Source organism: Heterocephalus glaber, unplaced genomic scaffold (assembly GCF_053883595.1).
Source record: "Heterocephalus glaber isolate CG9 unplaced genomic scaffold, H.glaber_assembly_v1.0 deba00000676, whole genome shotgun sequence".
NCBI lineage: Eukaryota > Metazoa > Chordata > Mammalia > Rodentia > Bathyergidae > Heterocephalus > Heterocephalus glaber.
In genome coordinates this window covers 24,687,239-24,708,487 of record NW_028258156.1, presented here as the reverse complement: position 1 = coordinate 24,708,487, position 21,249 = coordinate 24,687,239, and the positions used below count along the sequence as shown (strand labels likewise).

Genomic DNA, 21,249 nt, shown 5'->3' with positions numbered 1-21,249 from the left:
AAATAAGAAGTACATAATTCATCTGAGTCAAAATATGCTGTTATTTTTCTTGGTCCAAACATTGAAGCACATGTTCAATAAGTTATGAGTAGCAGTAAATAGATCAAAAAATGTGCTGAGAGAGAATCCTTTACTTTGAAAGTAACTGTTTTTTAGCCCTAAACGTACTGTATTACTGTTTTTTGTTACATGGAAATAAGATCTTAAGTATTAATTGAAGGTTTCTAAGCAAGAAACCACTCTTGTCTCCTTCCTTTCACATCTCCACAACTAAAGTAAAAAAAGTCAAAGAAAAATTAAACATGATCATTTTTCAAATTGCTTGCAAGATACTAACAAGTATTTTAATATTTTAAAAATTTTTTAAAAGGTCATTTTATACCAAGATCTAACTTAAGTGGTTTATGAAATATCTATAACTAAAGCTTCTTACTGTACTCAAATCCATCTAGATTCTAGGCCAGTAACTACATACATAAAATCTGAAAGAGATATGTTACAAAAGTTAACAAAAAGATGTAAAACTGTGTTTTTATAACTTTCTATTAGTCGTCATTTGACTGTAATGGAGTTCTATATTTTCTGCAACTAAAGAGGAAACAAAAGCCACAGCCCTAAAGAAGACTGTAAAGACATAACTAAAGTTGAATAATGTAAATTTTTACCAGGTTAAGGTATCCACTAACCCACACATCCTTTTTATGGTATTTTACCTTTTTTAAAAAAAATTTTATTTTATTGGTACATTTTAGGTATACAATATAATGACATTCATCATTGGAAATTTGCACCTTTACATAATCTCTCTCGGTTTTTATTTTTTCCCCCTTCCCCTGCCCTCCCTTCAACCCCTCCATCCCTCCCTATTTATAAAGACTTTGTTTCCATTTTTTCATTTTCTCATAATAATTCCATTCCCTTCTTTAATTTCCCCTACCCCTCCCACTTCCCCTTCCCCTTTGCTTCCTATTTCACATTATCTATTATGCCTTTTAGTCCTTATTTACACTTTCAGTTTCTCACACTAGAGAAACTATTTGGTATTTACACGTGTGTCCTATTTATTTCACTTAAGAGTATCGCCTCAGTTTGCATCCATTTAGCTATAAATGTTTCTAATTTCTCATTTTTTATGGCTGAGTAGTACTCCATTTTATAAAAAATAAACCCCGCATTTTCTTTATCCAGTCTCCAGTCTCCTTTTAAAGGCCAAATCCAAGTTTCTAGAATATATTTTCATCTTCTAGCCTAGCTCAGTGATTTCTATATGGAAAACTATTAAAATACATACACACATTTATTACTGCACAATGCTCACTCACCAGATGTCTGAGTTCTTTCAAATCCCGACACACGGTGTAGAAAACTCCAAGAAGAATATTGATGTAGGCAGCATAGAAATCAGCTGAGTACTCTGGAGGATGATCGTGGCACAGGATCTTCTGAAGGTTGCCTGTGCACAGGACACCGACTAGGTTTTAATGACTAGCACAGCACCCAAACCTGATCTGTGTGCATTTTCTAACAAAGGTTTAAAAAAACAGATACCCAGGCCAAGCAATAAAGCATAATAAACCACTTACAAGATTAGAATAGAAAAGTGCGATTTTGTGACACAGAAATAAGTATGTGTTTGTCTTTGTTCCAAGTTCCCGGCATAATCTAAAATCTCAAGTGAGCAAGTGAAAAGACTGTCTTTTATAACACTTTCAGACACACCTGAGTTTATAATAATGAGGTGATCCTCACTGGGTCCCTAGACAGATGAAAGATGGGAACTGGCTGGCAGAGGGTCTACCCTTTGACCTCCAGGGAGAACAGCTGAAGACCCAGCTCCTCCCCAGTGGCAGTGACTGGATCATTCATGCCTAAATAACAGAGCCTCCACAGAAGCCCCTGAAGGATGGCGCAGAGACTGCTTCCAGATTGGTGAATGCATCCACATGCTGGGAGGAGCAGCACATTCCCATTTCAGTGAGACAGGAGTTCCCATGCGGGGGACCCTTCATCTGGCAGATCACTTGTGTCCTTAACAACACGATTTACAAGAAAATGGTAATAGTACATGACATGCTGAGTTCTGTGAGCCATTCTGAAAAATTACTGTTCTGAAGGAGGGAGTCAGAGGAACCATCAATTTACAGCAGTTTTCTGAAGCACAAGGGGAAATTTGGGATTTGCAACTGGCATTTAAAGTGGGAACAATCTTGAGTATCAGACCTGTGGAGTCTGCACTAATTCCTCGTAGTTAGTTTCAGAAGTAAATGAACTTTCCACTCGGTGTCTAGACAACTGGAGAACTGTTTGTTTCAGTGCAAGGAAAAGTCAACACATTTGGCAACACAGTGTTTTCCGTAGAAATGATTCAGAAAATGCAACACAAATTTTCAAACTCCAGTCAAACAAAGTACTGTTCTAAAAAGAATTGCAAAATGTTGCTAAGTCACATATAAAATAGTATCTAAGAAAAATTTCCTGAATCTTATTATTGGTAAAATCAGTATCAAAGGTATAAATAACACAGATTCTAGTTTTTCTGTTAAATCAACTAGAAAAAAAAAAAAGCGTAGTACAAAAACTATTAATCAGTAAACTAAAAATTCTAATGATCTTCACTTTTCATAAAATAAAAATAATTGTTGAAATATTTTAAATAACCGTCCCTGATGCCAATGTTTGCTTTGTCAGTCCTCCTTTTAAAACACGTTTTACCTACAATTTTGGTATCTTTCTTTTCTATTCTATTGCAAGCTCTTCAGATAATATTATATGTTTAGAGTCCTAACATTATATTTTATCTTGCTGAAAATATATTAGAAGCACAGTTACCATTAAAAAGGAACAACCATGTATTACTTATAATTTCCCAGTCACTGTACATGAATTAATTAGTCATTTACTCCTATCACAGTATCCTCTAAATCTCTGGTGCTAGAGTCTCCTTAGACTTTAGTTAAAAACTCTTTGAATATAAATAATACTTTAAACCTAGTTCTAGATGATAAGTCTTTAGCAGTAATTTCAGGTAAAACCTCTTCTAGGATGTTCTGATTCTGTCCATTTACTTTTATTTAAGGTTCCCATTAAATAAGCAGGTTAAGCATGCTCAGTTCTTCATTTTAATCTCTCATTCCTGATAATCATTTAGATATACTATAACTGGAAAAATCAAATGATAGTGACTACCAACAAAGAGAGCAGAGCTTAGAAATACCTGTATTTAGGATATTTTAAACATAGTTGACAAAAAACTACTTCAAAGCCTAGTTTAATGCTTAGAATATTATCCTGGGGGGATACTTAAGTGGAAGATAGTAAAATGGCATTATTATTAATTTGCTTAATTTTTATAGTGCTGGAGATTGAACTCAGGGCCTCATGCTTGCTATGCAAGCACTCTACCAGTGAGCCACATCTTCAGCTGGGAATTGCATTTTTATATCAAAAGCACTGAAAAAAAATATACAAAGTCAAAACTTGACTGTGGGTCTATGTACTTTTGCATTTTGATAGCAAACTTTAAATATGATGGCACTAAGTTTTCTTAAACTATGCATAAGAAAATATTTGATACACTGAAAATTTCTAAAAGGTACCTTAAAACTTAGATACATATAAAAGATAAAAGATATGAAATAACTGGATAAATGGAAGGAAGAGAGGAGAGAAAAAAAGATATGGATGGGCACACAGATGAATATACAAAGGCACAACAGATGGTCTATAAATGCGTGGAGGAGGAAATCTGGAGAACATATGCATCTCCAGCTCAGACCACACTCCTGGGCACTCCAGCTTAGATGTTCATTCTGTGAGCATCTGTGTAGATAAGCCATTCAGGGAACCCTCAATATCCCATAAGAAAGCTGGTTAGATACTACCATTGGGCCATTTTAGCCCCAACAATCACCCTGTAAGACTCAAACTCTCAATGCATTGCTTTAAGAGTAGCCCAGCCGCTCTGGAATAGACTACAGTATTTCAAACAGGTCTACATTAGGTAAGTCATGCTAGATCTAATAGTCTAGGACCATTCAGTTGTAGAAAAAAAAAAATAATCCCATTTCTAACAGAAAACTTATAGTAAATGAAGGGGAAGAGAAACTTTCTGATTAATCTCCTGGTATCTTAAAATTTCACTTTCAAAGCACAGTCTAAAACACAAAGAAAAGCCATGGTTTAATATAAATAATGCACTTCCAGAAAAAAAAAGCTTGGGGGGGGGTGGCAAACAAAATATTTAAAGAAATAATGGCTAAAATTTTTCCTAAGTTGTATGAAAATATACACGAAGAAGTTTTTTAAAAATCTTAAGGAGAATTAACAATGAAAGATTTTTTTCTTGCCTTTTTAGTTCATTAAAGTCAAAGTAATATTATGTAGTTTATAAAAAAGGTAGAAAATGCAGGAAAGCAACAGCACAAAGATTGTGAAGCAGGGAATTATAAACCACTGATATTTTCATATCTCAGCATATCCTGATTGACATAGTATCTATGCCAAAAGCTTCATCAAGTGCATTATAATCTATCTAAAAGAAAAAATACATAACCAAAAGACAAGTGATCTGCATGTGGTAAAGACCAGGAAACAAGAGTTCTACACTGGGTCTTTTGGCAAAACTGCACATCCCGAAGTGCAACGTAAGCATTAAGTTTAGCAGGACAGGATGAAATTAACCACCAAGCTCACCCCTTCACCCTGGTTTCACACTTACTCTAACCAGTTTGGTTTATCAACTCTTTCTTTCTTGAATGGGTTTTTATCTGATTACAGTGGTTATGTCTTTTAAAAAGCTTGATACATAAAACTGGATACTCAGATTTAAGCTGGCTTCATTATTATATACTTTTTAAAAACTTGTTATCTTACACTATAAAATTAATCATGTTGTTGTTCTCATTCTCCATCTATGCTGCTTTGTGTCTTTAAAATTTTTTAATCAAATACAATTACATGATACTTTAACTTTACAATGATGTAAAGAGCCAACATTTGAATAATTTCTTAAATTCCAAATATATTTTCGGTGCTTAAAAATGAAATAGAAAATAAAAAATTTAATTACATATAATGATGACATAGATCTAAAGGAAACTTTTTAAGTGAAATCCTTTCATTTATCCTTTTTTTCTATTTTTTTCTTTATTTTGTGACTTTCACTGATGAGAAGCTATTAAAATATAAGGGATCTTTTCATCTATTCTGGGTTACTTTAAAAAAAAAAAACAATGAGTGAACTAGCTAAAGCAGTAGGTGTTATCTGGCTGCTGTTCTTGTGAAAACAGGCAAAAATGTGTTGCTCTTAACAATGAATGTTTACACCTGATTAGTTCAGAGGAATAGTGTTAATGAGGCCAAAGTCATGGGATGCTATTTTCTCAAAGGCTGCTAAGCACCCTATGCTTCCCAACTAGAATCTGTGAATCAGAAATATCACCTTTGTATAGTGATAGCCCAATATTAATCTGCAGATACACAACAACATAAGAAGCCATTGTATTTTTCCAAAAGATGAAAATCACCAGGACCTAAAACATTTGAGGTTAAATATAATCTCAAAAAAAAAGAGAAGCACAGGGCTAGCAGTTGGTACAAATCTACAGCGATGAAAACTAAGATTTACAAAATCCAAAGAAACGTTCATTCCACATGGTATTTCCAAGTATACCTGTAAGTATACCACAACGTATATGGTAAATAAAGATTTCCACAGAATTTTAATGTTTTACCAATCTAGTCTGATTCTTATTTGTGTAGATGTTTAATTACAATATACAGAGACATCTTAATGTACTGATAAAAATGAATAAAACAGACTATTATTATTCAAATATTTAGTAATTATATGAGTATCCCCAAAGCTCCAAAAGAAAACTTTGTAAGTGAAGATATATAAACAGCATTTGAGATTGTCCACAAATCCTAACAGTTTAACATAACAATGTATTGCAATTTGAACATATTAGCTTAATCTTTCAAACAACAAAAACTATTTTACTGAATTTTAAAACCAACGTTTTAAAATTTACCTATGCTATAATCAGGGAAATACAAGACAAATGGCTCAAAACATCCAGTATTCGGACGAAACTTTTCCCAAATAATTTCACTGAGGAAGAGAACAGTCACGTTTCTGCCAGTCTACAAAGAAAGAGAAATAAAAGTAAATCTGCATTTAAAAAATTTAATCATACCAGTAACTCCATTTGGATTTTTCTTAAAGTAAACTAAGCAAAGCTCTAACATATAACAAATTATTTCCATATTAATAAGCCACATTTAGAAAACCTAATCAAGGAATTCAACCATTTGCAGATTTTCATACATAATTACTTAGAATTTCCATAAAATTTATAGGTTAATTAACATTTCAGTTAACCATGAATGCTAGAACAATCATACAACAACTTATTTTATAAACACATTTGCTTTAAAAATTATGACAAAACCCTTTTACGTGATTTTTTTAAAAACCGTAAGTTTTCAATCAATAACAAGAAATGGCAAAACCTATCATTTCTCATCATTAAAATAGCTACAGCACTCAGAAAAGAAGAAATGTGTAGTTGAAAAAAAGCAGATATGTCATACTATATAACCTTGTATTACTAGGAAAATTTAAGGTTTTCTTAAGGGATATTTTATTATTGAGTAAAACTGATGTTGAGTACACATTAAAAATATGGCAATTAAGTATGAGTACTGGTATCTAAAAAAAAACCAATGCTAAGTAAAACAAGCATCTTTTTGAAGAATGTTTAGAAATTACAACAAGAATACAACAACGAATATAAAAAGAACAAGGTCACTGTGTCTGAAATGCTCCCAAAGGGTAGCCACAAATGCCAGTGCATGCTAGCTAGAATTTATCTGTACATGTCTCTGCATTCTCCACATCAATTTTAATTTTTCTCATATTCTTTTTGATATCTCCTAGGCTGACAAAGCAGAGATAGCTATTTTTTTCTACATATATTTAGAGGGGCCAATATCATACAAAATTTGTACTATACTTTTATAGTAACTTACTATTTATTGATTCTGAACTTACATGCTCTTTATATACCAATTTTCATGACTTAGAAAAAGATCCTTTTGGTCGACAGCTTTGTATGAGTAATTCCACAGAAAATCTAGCATCTTTATGAAAGAGAGGAAGACGTTTCAAATGCTTTTTATGTCTTATAAATGGATTGATTTTTAAGAATCTCTGATTTTCTGCAGGCTAAAACAAATACACTGTAACTACCATTCTAATTATAAAGCATTTTATAACATCAGTTGCTAATTTAAATTTCATTTTACTCATAAATAATATAAAAAATAAGAAATATCTTCATTAGATTTCTCTTCAATGAAATACATTTTAAAAAATCAAGCATTTTTTCAAAAATGTCAAAATAATAACTCACTTTTCTAATGGAGTTGAGGTTAAGTAAATCTTTTCATTTTTCTTCAAATAGTTTCTATAATTAAAACTAAAAAACAATAAAAGGCCTAACTACTGTGAAGGGATATATGACTTGCATTCTTGCACATGTGGCGGAGCAGATGAGGCATCTACAGTAGAAGGGCAAGAGGACAAGAATGTATCGGATACCAGATGGGGAGTCCCACAGGAAAGCAATGGATGCAGATACACAGAAAAACCCACGAACATAAGCAAATCAAATAAAAGGAAAGGAAGGAGGAGACATCTACCCAAAGCAGTCAGGTCTCTGGTCTCAGCAATAAAATGCCAGGAGTCAAGGACTGAGAAAGGCTGGATGGGTGGCATTAATGTTCAGAATGGAGCCACAAGAATTACACTTCCTTTCCTTCTGTCTATATCTGTCTTGACTCTTAAATATGAACTCTGGGAGTCCACCTGAGGGATACAATGGTTTCAGTGGCACCTAAACTTTCAGCAGTTTCACAAATCTGATTAATATATATATTTAACTTTGAAAAGGGGGAAATGCTCTAACATTTCTCTCCAAGTATTTAATTTTTATCATGTTACTACTTTAATACATACAAACTAGATAGGTATAAACTATGTTCAAAGTCCTGAAAAAAACCCAAAACATACATAATGAACTGCAAAATCAACAAAATTTAAATTAATATTAACTGAAAATTATGAATGGTACTTTTCTTTTGCTCCAACTAACTCTTTGCTTCTTAGTTGAATAAGGTCTTAATCAGAAATTGCCAGAGTTTGCTAAAAAAAAATGTAAATTTTTTTAAGTTAAGCATTCCATTATTAATGTTGGTAAAGACTGGATTCTCTCACCAATTTTCTTTATTCGAAGGACTCCAAAATCGTTTTTCCCACTTTATTATCTTTCACCTGACACATGCGTATGGAAATTCATCCCTGTTCTTTTCTCTCTGGGCCATGACAATCATGGTAGTATTTATATTATTCACTGTCAACACAACAGTGAATTGAACCCCAAGCTAAACTCTTGACACTGAGTGGCCATAAGACAGAAATCAAGATGATCCAGAATAACTACACCATTCTTCTTATTATAATGAAAATATAAAACTCTGTGTATAATCCAGGCATGACAGTGAATGCCTGTAATCTCAACACTCAGGAGGCTGAGGCAGGAGGATGCTGCAAGTTCAAGGCCAGCCTGGGCTACACAGTGAGTTGAAGGCCAGCCTGAACTACGTGGCAAGACCTTGTCTCAAAAACAAACAAAAACTCATATAGACCAAACCCTAGCCCCCTGGCATTTACTCTAGAATAACAGAGAAATGAAGTGCAAATTAAATTTATACTAAGATACCAATTTTCAACTATCAGATGGCAAAATGAACAAATGTAACACAATGCAATCCCTGGGAATGCGTCTATTGATTTATTGTTAGGGAAAACCATTCCCATGTATTACTTACCAATTCTTGTAACCTAAGAAACCCAGGTAAAAGATTTGCTTCCATATCTCTTAGATAGTCTGCTTTATCTAGAACCTTTATAAAAAGAGAAAATCAAAACATTTACATAACTCAAAACTTGATCTTTCCATATTACAAAGAAAAATTGTGACTTGTAAATTAACTTAAAATATTATTTATATTTGTAGAAAGACATTGCAAATAGGTTAAATAAGTTTAAAAACTTATAACACAATTTAATCCAAACTACACTTAAAAAGGTTTACTTTACAGGCATACTATCAAAAAATATGATGGTGTAAGGTGCTATGAGAGTATTTCCTTAGGGATATAAGAAATAATAATCATCATATGACTATCATGTACCAAAAGTTACAGGTCTTCATGACCCGAGGAAAATAATTTTAAATTTCATCACATAAAACATTTCTTGCTTGAACTCTGTAACTGCATGGTAATCCTTGTTTGACTGGGTGATCGACTGTGTTAAGAAGGATTAAATTTCTGTTCAGTGTTATGATGTTACTGGAATAATGACGATGCTAAACAAGGTCCTTGTGTCTTAGAGTTATGCAGTGAGGCATTTAAGAAACACATGATGTGATGCAGGGAACAGCAGAATGGATACAGATGATACAAGTTTCGCCATGTGGTAAATACTGAAACTCGGTAATGAGCTCATGAGGTACATGACATTACTCTCTTGACTTCAACATAAGGCCAACTTGTTTCTTCTATACCAGTGATGATGCCCTTTTAGAGCTTCCAGTAACAAACAGCTCACTGTGGCATGTGTGCCATAAGTACACCACCACTGTTCTACACCATCTCTTAATTTTCCCCTCCACCACCTTGTTGGATTATTAAAATAAATGCCAGATATCATATCATTTCATTCATAAATGTCAGTATGCAGTTTTAAGAAATAAGGGCTCCTTTTTAAAAATATAATCATGTCATCATTCATAAAAAAATCAACAATATTTCATGATAGCATCTAATAACCATGACTTACATTTCCCTACTTGTCCCTTATTATTAGCTTATTTGATTCAAGATTCAAAAAGGTCCACAATTGTATGTTGTTACATTTAGATGATCTGTCTTCAGAGTTTTTTTTTAAATTGCAACAGTTCTCCCTATCCTTTAAAAATTTTTTTTTGTTATTTATGAAACCAGATAATCAATCATGCAGAACTTTCCATATTCTGTATTAGATGATTTACATCTTTGTAATGGCATTTAACCCATTTCTATACCCCTACATTTCTTGTGAAGTGGTCAGCAGATCTTGACATGTGATCAGCTTCAGGTTCAAATTTTGGACAAGAATATTACATGGGCAGCAGTATATGTTTCTTGTTACTTTACATCAGCAGGCATACAATACTTGGTGTTTTCTCTTTTTTTGTTGAGATGAAAACTGATTCACCCATTATAAAGTTCCTCAGCAGCCTTTTACCTAATGACTTCTGCTAATTCATGGTCACTGCTTATATCCTCTATTTCATTAGGGAGTGAAAAAGCATAAATTTCTGTCTCTGTTTCTGCATTGAGCAGGAGACAGTTTTCTACAAAGAACATTCTCTTATTCATGATTTTGCTATCTGAGTTCACAAAGGACAGGAAGGATAAATGTTTGCTTCTTTTCTCTAATTTACCAATTTTCAAAATAATGAGTTTGTAGCTTATTAATTTCCTATGGACGTTGTAACATTAGCACAAACTTGGTAATTTACAATAAACTTAACATTTATTTTCTCATAGTTCTGGAAGCTAAAGGTCTGCCAAACCAAGGTGTTGGTAGAGCTATGTTCTCTACAGTGGCTCTAGTAGAGAATCCACTCCTTACCAGATCCAGCTTCTGGAAGCTATGGTATTCCTTGGCTTCTGCCTTCAACATTCCAATCATCAAGGCCAACTTTTTCAACTTTCTCACTGACTGCTTCCCGATGCTTCTGGTACCTGGCACTCTCCTCCATTTGTGTGGTATATTTAAGTCTCCCTCTACTTTGCTTCCATACTGACAGTGAATGTGATGGCATTCCAGGCCCACCCAAACAATCTAGGTAAATCTCCCCACCTCAAGATACTTCATTTAATTCCATGTGTAAATGTCCTTTTTACAAGGTAACATTTGCAGGGTCCACAGTTTAGAACCTGGTACCTTCATGGGACCATTACTCAGTCCACTGCAGTGTCTTAGTAACTGAAATGCCCAACATAGCTAATGAGTTGGGGTTTTGTGTTTTTTATGTATTTGTTTGGTGCTATCAATTTATAAATTTTAAAATATTTAATATGTTTCTGCCCAATTAATTCATCTTTTTTTTGATGTTCAAGTTGTCTTATCTTTGGCCAGCTGAAGCCCCTTCAAACTGGCTTCTGTGTCTTTTTTAAAAGACCATACTAGTCACTGACAGTTCCCTAGCTTTCTAATGTGGCAAAATGTTCCAAGGCTATCTTGTACATTTTCCAGAATTAAACTTATCCTTTCTTTAAAAAGCCCTTTTTATTTTTTAAACCTTTATACTTTACTAGTAAATCTTAGTATAGACTGTAAGCATTTAAATTAGGACTAAAATTAAAATGTAGAAAATATATTAGTTTCCCCCAAATAATTTGTTTCTATTTTATTAGTAGACAGTTTTAAACTACATATAAGAATCATATTTAAAATGTTATTCCTCATTAGTTTAGAAAAAAAAGCTAAAATTACTACAGATACAAATTAATTTCTCTACTATGCATTCTCATTACGAAATTTTCCCATCAATCTTCAAATAACTCTGTAATCCAGAATACAGATTCAAATAAATTGGTCTATTTTCATGCCCATTTTAATAAAAAACATAACACTAAAACAGTAAACAGTTCATTCCTGATTTGATAAATTAGCTACTGTAATGAAATGATTTTACCACATTTTAATTAATGATTCTCTTTAAAAGCTATTATCAATGGAGAGAAGTAAAAAGAAAATGCAGAGAAGTCAAAAATTCTAACTCAGATCCAAATATTTCTCTTAATAATTTACATTAAGGCATTCTAATAAACTATCTGTAAGTGAATTACTAACTGGAAAAAGAAATTCTTAGCCACCTATCTTAGTAATGAAGATTACCAATTTATATATTAGACAGCTGAACATTCTGTTTACTCTAAAAAATTACTACACCAAACACCTGACTACTTTTCTACCCTTAATGTTTAGGCAAGTAACAAATACTTACTGATCTATTGGGCCTGAAAAATGAAGAGGGCCCTAGTTACTCCTCATGGCAGTTTCTAGAACACTGACTCTCCCTCCTCCCTAAAGGTCACTCTGTTTTGAAATTCTACTTGCTGGAGTCAGCCACCTATTCTGGAATCAAGGCATTTCATTTATGAAAAATGAGTTTTTTATTACCAACTCTCTCAAACAACTCCTATAGGTTTTGGATATTTCAAAATCCACAAAAAAAGAACCTCTGTGGATATGCTGATCTCTTTACTTCCTTAGATTATGAAACTATTTTCATAATACTAAAATGTAACTGCCTTTCTTGACATGTTGACATTTGCAGCGATGGTTATTGAAAAAAAAAAAAAAAAAAAAGCAATGGTGGGTTAAACTAGAGTCACCTGAGTATAAATCAGGGTGATGATGATGAGATGCCCTGGTAGTCACTGTATTCTTCACTATGTAGTTGCACTTGGGAGTAGAAGAGATGTGCTTTTTCTAAATCCTCCTGATTACATAAAACTAAGAACCCTGAAGATCATACACAAAACTAGCAAAGCTTTGAAAAGTGAAGAGAAGACAGACCAGGTGGGAAACACTAGGATCAGAAGAACGACAATTCACCTCTTGAGTGTGTACATATGGTCTTTTTGCCTCTGTATTTCAGGCATGGAGCTGAAGAAGCCAGGAATACAGAAAAAACAGTAAAAGCAGCTCCCAACCCCACTCCCACACACAAAAACTGCTCTTCCCAGGAAGGGGCACCCTAACAAGACTTCCAGGATTTCTGTACAGCATTGACTGCTTCTGTCTCTTTGTTCTTTCTCATCTTATCCCCTGAGCATGGGATGCTAGAGGACGAGGTCACTGGTCTCACCTCTTTTCTAACTCACTCTCTCTGTGACCTAATCCAGTCTCAAGGATTAAGTATATATGTTTGCCACACCAAAATATCACCTCCACATTGGTCCTTTTTTGAACTCCACACTTGTGTGCAACTGCAAACTCAGTATCTTCCACTTGGACTTAGAATGCCCCATTTAAACTCCTGATCACTCCTTCCTCCCCAGCAGTACCCACCTGCTATCATTCTTCATATTCAGATAAAAACAACTTCATCATTTTAGGTGTTCATTTTTCAGAAATCCTTGACTTTTTTTTTTTTTTAGCGCCTCCACACAGAAGCTGTCAACTGGATTTTCAAAATGAATCCAGGCCACTTTTTACCACCTCTATTGCTACTAACCTAGTCCAAGCCAGCATAGTATTTTGCTTAGAGTACTATAAGAATCTCAAAAATAGTTGTGTTAATTCCCTAGGACTGTGTGAGGGAAAAGACAAACTACAGTTTCACAACAGGCTGGCCAAATGTACGGTACCATTCCAGACAAATTCTCCAGTTCTCAACTGGCTGTCCTACAAGTCAATTAAATTCTGACACTATCTACTAGGAGTTAAGAGTCAGATTACACAAGCTAAAGAGTCAGTCCCAGACTCCCCCCATATCAGATCCCAAACACAAGTCTAGGTTTCCCTTCTGACATCTGACTAACTAGCTATAACTCAAGGGTTCCCAGGACAACTACCTTAAATTTGGTAAATTGCTAGAACAGCTCACAAAATTCTGGGAAACAGTACTTACATCTACCTGTTTAGTAGAAAGGTTGTAATTCAAGGAAAGCCAAATAGAAGAGATGCATACCACCAGGTGTGAGGGAGAAGTATGGATCTTCCATATTTCCCTCTTCAAGTGCACCAACCTCCCAGTACCTCCAAGTGTATTCAGCAATCTGAAAGCTCTGTGAACCCTGTCCTTTGGGAATTTTGTTAAGGTTCCATTATGTTGGCATTTGACTAAATCACTGGGCACTGGTGACTAAGTCAACCCCCAGTCCCTCTCCCCACCCCAGGGATCAGGATGTGGAGCTCAAAGTTTCAACCCTCTAATTACACGGTTAGTTACCCTGATAATCAGCCCTCATCTTGAGGCTCTCAACGAGTTCCCAACTATCAGTCCACTCATTAGTTTAAAATAGACACATCACTTAGGAAATGCCAAGGATTTGGGGAGCTTCGTGTCAGGAAATGGGGAGAATACCAAATATATATTTCTTATGATATCATAGTATCACAGGCTACAGTAACAAAATACCACAAACAAGGTGGCTTAAATGACAACTGCCCTCACAGTTCTAGAGGGGGGAAGTCTGACGTCAAAGTGCTGACAGAACCTTGTTTCTCTGAGGTGCTAGAGAAGAATTTGTTCCAGGCCTCTCTGCTAGCTTCTGGGAAGTTCCTTGGCTTGTGGTAGCATAACTGCTATCTTTATTCCTTTGTGTATTCGTCTCCAAATTTCCTCTTTTTCCAAATCATACTGGGGTCTAGCCTCCTCCAATATGACCTCTTAACAAATTAGAATGGTAATGACTTTTCTTTCCAAAAAGTAATGGGGGCTAGAACTTCAACATAGAAATTTTTGGAGAAAACACTCATACTAGCATGTGTGCTTCTACTCTTGCACCCTTCAGTTGATTCTCAACAAAACCACTCTCCCCCTTATACTACTCTAGCCACAATGGCTTCTTTGCTATTCCTTGAATATACAAGGTATGCTCCAATTTCTTTGGCACCCTGGCATAATCTCTTTGCCTAGCATATTCTTTCTACAGTTATGTTCATGGCTTGACTCACTTCCTCAGGTTTTGGCTCAGATATCATCTCAGTAAGGTTTCCTCTATTTAGGAAGATAACTACTGTACTGTAGTAGGTTCTTGACCCACTACATGTTAATTTACTATCTATCTTCCTTAATTACACTAGCTACATGTGGACAGAAACTACCTTTTTCCCTGTTCCATCTATAATACCTAGACTAGAGTCCCTGGAAATTCTCAAAAAAATATTTGTTGGATGCTTTATACATGTAAGAATGCAGAAAATTTGGTCCCCTTACTCAATTTGTAAAGTAGCTGTTACAATAAGGCATGACAATAAAATTTAATTCCGGTGATAATCATTTCTCTTAAAAGGATTCTCTTAAAGCATTAAGAAAAATTCACTAATGTAAAACACATAATAGGCCCCCTTCGCTGGAGGTTTGCTTTCCATGGTTTCACAATCCAAAATTATTAAGCAGAAAAATTCCAGAAATAAATAATTCATTTTCAATTTCACACCATTTTTAAGTAGCATGGTGAAATCTCTCACTGTCCTACTCTGTCCTATCAGGGGCGTGAATCATCCCTTTGTCTAGTGGATCCACATTGTACACACTATCCACCTGCTAGTCACTTAGTCATTAGACCCACTGTCACAGTATCAAATTGCTTATGTTCTAATATCTTTTGTTTTACTTAACTATCACTCAAAAGTACAACAGTAGTGATGCTGGAAATTTGGATAAGGCAAAGAGAAGCTTCTAAGTGAAGATAAAAGTATATTTTGAGAGAGATACCACATTCATATAATTTTAATTATAACTGTTCCATTAATTATTGTTAATCTTTTACTGTGCCTAATCTATAAGTAAAAATTTATCCTAGGTATGTATACACAGGAAAAATTTATCTAGAGTTTGGTGCAAGCCACAGTTTTGATCCCACGGGGTCCTAGAATGGATTCCTCACATGTAAGGGGCACTACTATAAATATTTTCAGTTGAGCACTAGTAATTTTCACATTGATTTAACAATTACAACACAAACTTAGCCCACCTAAAATCAAACAGCTAACTTTCTCCCACAACCCATCCCATATACACAAGTGACAAATCTGAGCCCTGCTGTCTCTATTTCTTTTTGCTGCTTCTGCCTCAACTCTAATACAGGACCAAATTTCTTCTTCTGTAGTCACAGTATCCTCAAAACCATTCTTTTAGTCAGCATGTTCTTCACAGTAATCTTCCTAAGGCATAACAGTTGCTCTAAAATCTTCCCTACTTCCTTCTACAACCTAGGAAATGAAACAAACTGCTTTGGTACGGTTTTCAAGACCTTCTACAACCTGGCCCCAGTCTACCTTTCTAATCTTCATTTTCTCCCTTTATAATTTAAAACCTACTAAAAATATTTGGCAATCTCTGGACTCCACTCTCATCTGTATGCCTTTGGTTATATCACTCCCTACATCTGAAATTCCTCTTCAGTTTCTTCCTGTATTACCAGTTTCTTTCAGCGCCATTTCAAATGCTATCACCTCATGAAGCTGCACCAGATGTACCTAAGTCAATACTTTGCGCCTCATGGCTATCACTTATCACCTATCACCTTCTGCATGCTGTCATGTATAAATATGTGTTATGACTCTTCTACTGAAGCTCCCTTTAGATAAGGAATAGCTCTAATACATTTTTGTATCTAAAAAACACCTTGCAGAGCATTGTACAAAATAAGATGCAAAATATTATGTGGAAATTGATCTAATACACAATTTAGTTTTCAAATAAATGATATAATCAAATTATATTACTTACAATATATACAGTCTGATTCTTGAGATTTTCAGCTTTGGTTACTTGTTTAAACAAGCGAACAAAGTCATTAAATGTTTCACAAGTTATTTCAGTAGAACATCCCTCCTCTGAAGAACTAAGATGACTCAACTTGTTCAAAATTTGTTCCAAAAGCAGCCTTAGAGTAAAGCATTCAACACAATTCACAAAGACATGTGGGAGCTGAAAACAAAAACCAAAAGAGTGTAAATATAAAAAAAAATACATAAGAGCTTTGGTATATAGTGTAAACCCCACCATTCCTCAATCTGTCCTCTGCCCCAGGAAGTAGATCACTTTGGCCTGCATTACCTGGACTCTTTTATCTGGCTCAGCTGGAGAAGCCACTGGGAAGAAATAGCAGGACACTGAAGGAGAGCAGGTGAGAGGGAAGCTGAGTATTCTCTTCACTTCCCCTCTCCTCCTGTGGTCCAGTTTGGCAGTGGCTACATTCTTGTACCATAGACCACAGCTCCAGCAGAGCAGCCCCTCTTCTAAGGCCATAGTTTTTGCTGGATGCTGGCAACAGCTCCTGTTTAAGGTCCTTTCCGGTATGAGATAGTAAGGTCCTGAGTTGTCACTGGCCTATCTTGATCCCTTAAAGCTCTCTCAACCTTTGTAAAAATAACCCCTTCATTAAACGCACTGCAATTATTTAAGTTTGTCATTTGTTTCCTATAGGAATTAAAAGCAAATTTCTACTTTCATCTAAAAAATTGTAATAGAGAAACCCAGGTATATACAAAAGTTAAAATTCTTAGTAGGAATTTCCTATTTATAATTTTAAAATAATATTATCTTTTATGATGAATAAACCTAGGTCAAAAAAGCTGGAGTCAGAAACCATAATAATACTTCCTTGAGGACTGTACAAACTAGCTCCACATTTAAAGGACTACTAGTATGAGGCAATTTTGCAAGTATTAAAGAAACAAAACAAATGTAGTCTGTTTCTAAAATGAAATTACAAATGCAACACTAATCATTCAAAGAAAGATAATGTACGGCATTTGGGACAAATAATGAAACCTTTAACTATTTTTAGTGAAATTTTCTAAATTTCATCATCCAATAAAGAAGCTTTTCTCAGTAGCACTATAAAAGGCTATTTTATACTTGGGCAGTTTCATCAATATTTGCTAGCCTCTTTCACCTCCATTCCCTTATGTACAAGAGCCCACAGTGTGTTTTATGAGTAATTATCTTGCTTTTTGCATTTGCTCTACCTTTGGTCTTTAATGACGGCATATTCTAAGCACATATTTGTGTACCTGCACCAGAAGCAGTGATAATCATCATATATTACATTGATTACAAATGGAATAAAGCCCTTGTATATGAAACTTCCTCACTGGATTTTTATGCCTTTATTCAACATGTATTTTCTGGACACTTGGTAAATAGTTCTCAAACGCAAATGCTTGGGCCAGAACCTTGCACTGAAGATTTTGAAGCTGGATATGGAATCCAGGCAACTGTGATCTTTGGGATCAAAGGGTGAAATAAACAAGTTGAATTGTACCAAGGATTGTGCTTGGTGATAGAGATGATCTTAATAAACTCAAGTCTAAAGCCAGGAAAACAACACAAAATCATAGCTGAGATAGCTGAATAAAACAACAGAAACAGGCTGCAAGTGCTGAAGACGCAAACCAGAGGGTGCATAACTTAGAAAGTCAGGAAACACTTCCCAAGAGTATAAACAGAAGAAGCTGATGAAATAAATAAGCATTTGTCACATAACAGAGTAGTAGAGGAAGAACAAGCAAAAAGCCATTCCAAGAAAGGGAAGCAGTATGTGTCAAGCTTTTAAAGAGAACAGGAACAATAAGTGCCTTAGTATGTCATCCTAAAAAAATGCATCCTTAGGGCTAGAGGAGGACTGGGGTTAGCAAACTGAAGTCTCTAACTACCTGTTTCTTTATATACAGTTGCTATGGAATACAGCCATGCCCATTTAAACAGATAATGTCCATCCCTGGCTTAGAATATGAAAGCAGATATAGCAATACTTAAATAATTTAACAGCTGACCCTTACTGAGTGCTTACTATGTACTAGATACTGTAGAAAGCATTTTTCATGTATTTACACTTAAGTCTCACAACAATCGCAAAGGCTGCCACTATTTGCTCTAGTTTGCAGATGGGCAAGGCACTAAGAGGTGGGTCCAGAAGAGGAACATGAGCTGTCAGACTCAACAGCCAAAACTCCTAGCCATTCTATTACAAAACATATACTGAATTCAGCTCATGAAAGGTCTTATGTGTCAGTCAAAACATTTAACATCATCAAGATTGTAAGACTTGTAAAAGCTAGCTTTAAGGTAAAGAATGGATTACAATTAGGATACTTGAATAAATACTTGAAAGAAACAATAGAAAATGAAACTGAGATAGCAGCAACAGCTATGATTAAAGATAAATGAAATTATAACTCTGGGGTGTACAATCAATAGAATATGCTTATTGGTTTGCTGTGCTGGATGATAAAGGAAAAAAGGGGAAAAAAGAGCCAACTTTGCACAACTGCACAATGAGTTCATAGAGATGGATAACACTGGAAGACACTGTAGAGTAAAGGAGATATGTTTAGTTTTGTATTTGTGAAAATTCAGAACAGCATTAATATTATAAATGGAAAGTGAAAAAGACCATAAAAGGAAAAGAAATGGAATTTCATGTTTTTAAACGAATATACTCTTATATGTGTCTTTCACCAAATATTCAACTAATGAAAGGGAAAAAGAAAATCTGGCTCAAATTAATAAAGTAACTTTCTAATGTCAAGCAAGGTTCAAGTAATATAATAACTTTTAATGGCTTTTGAAGTTGACACTCATTAAAAGTATTCAAACAAAACTGGCTTGGAAATATTTTATGTAGAAGATATTCCTTCAGAGAAATGTAAACTGCACTAAATAATCTCCCAGATACCTTCCATTTCTAGAAGTCTGAGTAAAGACTACTTAATTTAACCTTGACTTTAAGTTTATTCTTACCTCTAAAGTTCTCAACAATGTTTGTGTTACATAGGTCTTTCCACTGGCAGTGTGTCCATAAATAAAAATGGATGGAAAGCTGAAATGATGTCTCTAGGGGAGAAAGGCAAACATCAGTCTGCACAAACAAAAAAAGCACACTTTTCAACTTGTGATAAAGTTTTATGGGGTACAGTAAAATATTCAATCCAAAATATTCCAACAGTAAATATACAGTGGATGCATCAGCACATCTGAAACTTAAATTCAATTCTAAGCACTATCTGTTATGAAATCCTGTCAATAAAAATATAATTATATACCATATATAGCACTATAATAAAATGTTGCATGATTATTCTTTTATTATTGTACTGGCTTGCATATACAAACTCTTGCATTCTCAACTTTCTAGATTTATGGGACTTTTCAAGGATAATTTTATCTATACTCCATTTTTGTCTTAATACTTTAATTTCATTTTAATGTTTAAAACTAAGCATATATGGTCACAGGGTTAGAAGACATTTCAAGAGATCTCATTTTTAGTAAAACATAAAATACTTTTGAATTATGCATACTCATTGACCTTGGCACAAATGTGTACATTTCATCAAAGTAAACATCAATAAAATTTGCATAGCACATATTTAAAACCACATATTGGGACTAGGGGGTGTAGCTCAGTGGTAGAGCACTTGCCAAGCATGCCTGAGGGCCTGAATTCAATCTCCAGCACTGCAATAATTAAATAAAAAATACACATTCATAAGATCCTTCTGCAGTACTTTATCAGCCCAGAGAAAAGTAAAAATTGTCAAAGGTCCCTCTACTGGTCTAGTCACTACTTCAAGTTTCATTCATTCTACAGACACTATGAGTGAGATTCCTACTAAAGACTGAGAGCCAAAATGTACTGAATAACACAAAGTCAGGAGACGGACATTTTAAAAATAATTACATGAAAACTGAATGATGCAACTTCCACAAGAGTTGAGTCTCTGATCATTATGTACCACAGCAATAGTAGTTGCAGACATTTATTATAGTCTAGTCTCTAAATTAAACACTTCTTGTTAGAAGACAAATCAGGAACTCAGATTTACACAGGAAAAAGCTTTCCAAGTGGCTCACAAAACAGCAAAAGCAACCCAGCCATTAAAGAGACAAAATTTACTAAGTCAATATTTTAATACATGAATTCTTAAGATCATATGTAATAATCACATATTAATTGGCTCAAAAATTCTGTTTCAAGTATTAAATGTACTGTATATTGCTGAGCATCCTGGCTACCCAAATACTATACTTCACCCTTAATTAAAAGTTCATGGCCATGATTCACAAGTTTTTTCCAACCTTCAATAAAACTGTCATTTTTGGAATCCTGCCACACTTCTCTATATCCATTATTTGGTCCCTACTAATATCCCTACTTATAAAATCTTTTCAATCCTTATCTAGAATTATAATGAACTCTTGCACTCTTATTTCACTTTTCACCTTTATAAATCTCCATGAAAACTACAACAAGCCAAGACTCAGTGTCTGACACAGAAAAGATGCTCAATAAATACTTCTTGAAAAAAATAAATGATTTTTGTTGTTGGGTTTTTTTTTTTTTGGTACCGGGGATGGAACTCAGGACCTTGCACTTGCAAGGTAG

At 34.5% G+C, this 21,249-nt stretch overlaps 1 protein-coding gene across 3 annotated transcripts in view; it reads right to left on the bottom strand.

The window, feature by feature from the left end:
- Orc5 (origin recognition complex subunit 5) overlaps window positions 1-21,249 on the bottom strand; it is a 134,202-nt gene that overhangs the window by 111,485 nt on the left and 1,468 nt on the right. For all 3 annotated transcript variants that reach the window (XM_087206527.1, XM_004839707.3, XM_087206528.1), the window contains exons 2-6: window positions 19,605-19,697; window positions 16,587-16,787; window positions 8,893-8,967; window positions 6,033-6,144; window positions 1,323-1,453 (exon numbers count right to left, since the gene is read on the bottom strand). In XM_087206527.1, coding sequence (XP_087062653.1) covers window positions 1,323-1,453; window positions 6,033-6,144; window positions 8,893-8,967; window positions 16,587-16,787; window positions 19,605-19,697 — 612 coding nt within the window. The remainder of the gene's footprint in view (window positions 1-1,322; window positions 1,454-6,032; window positions 6,145-8,892; window positions 8,968-16,586; window positions 16,788-19,604; window positions 19,698-21,249) is intronic.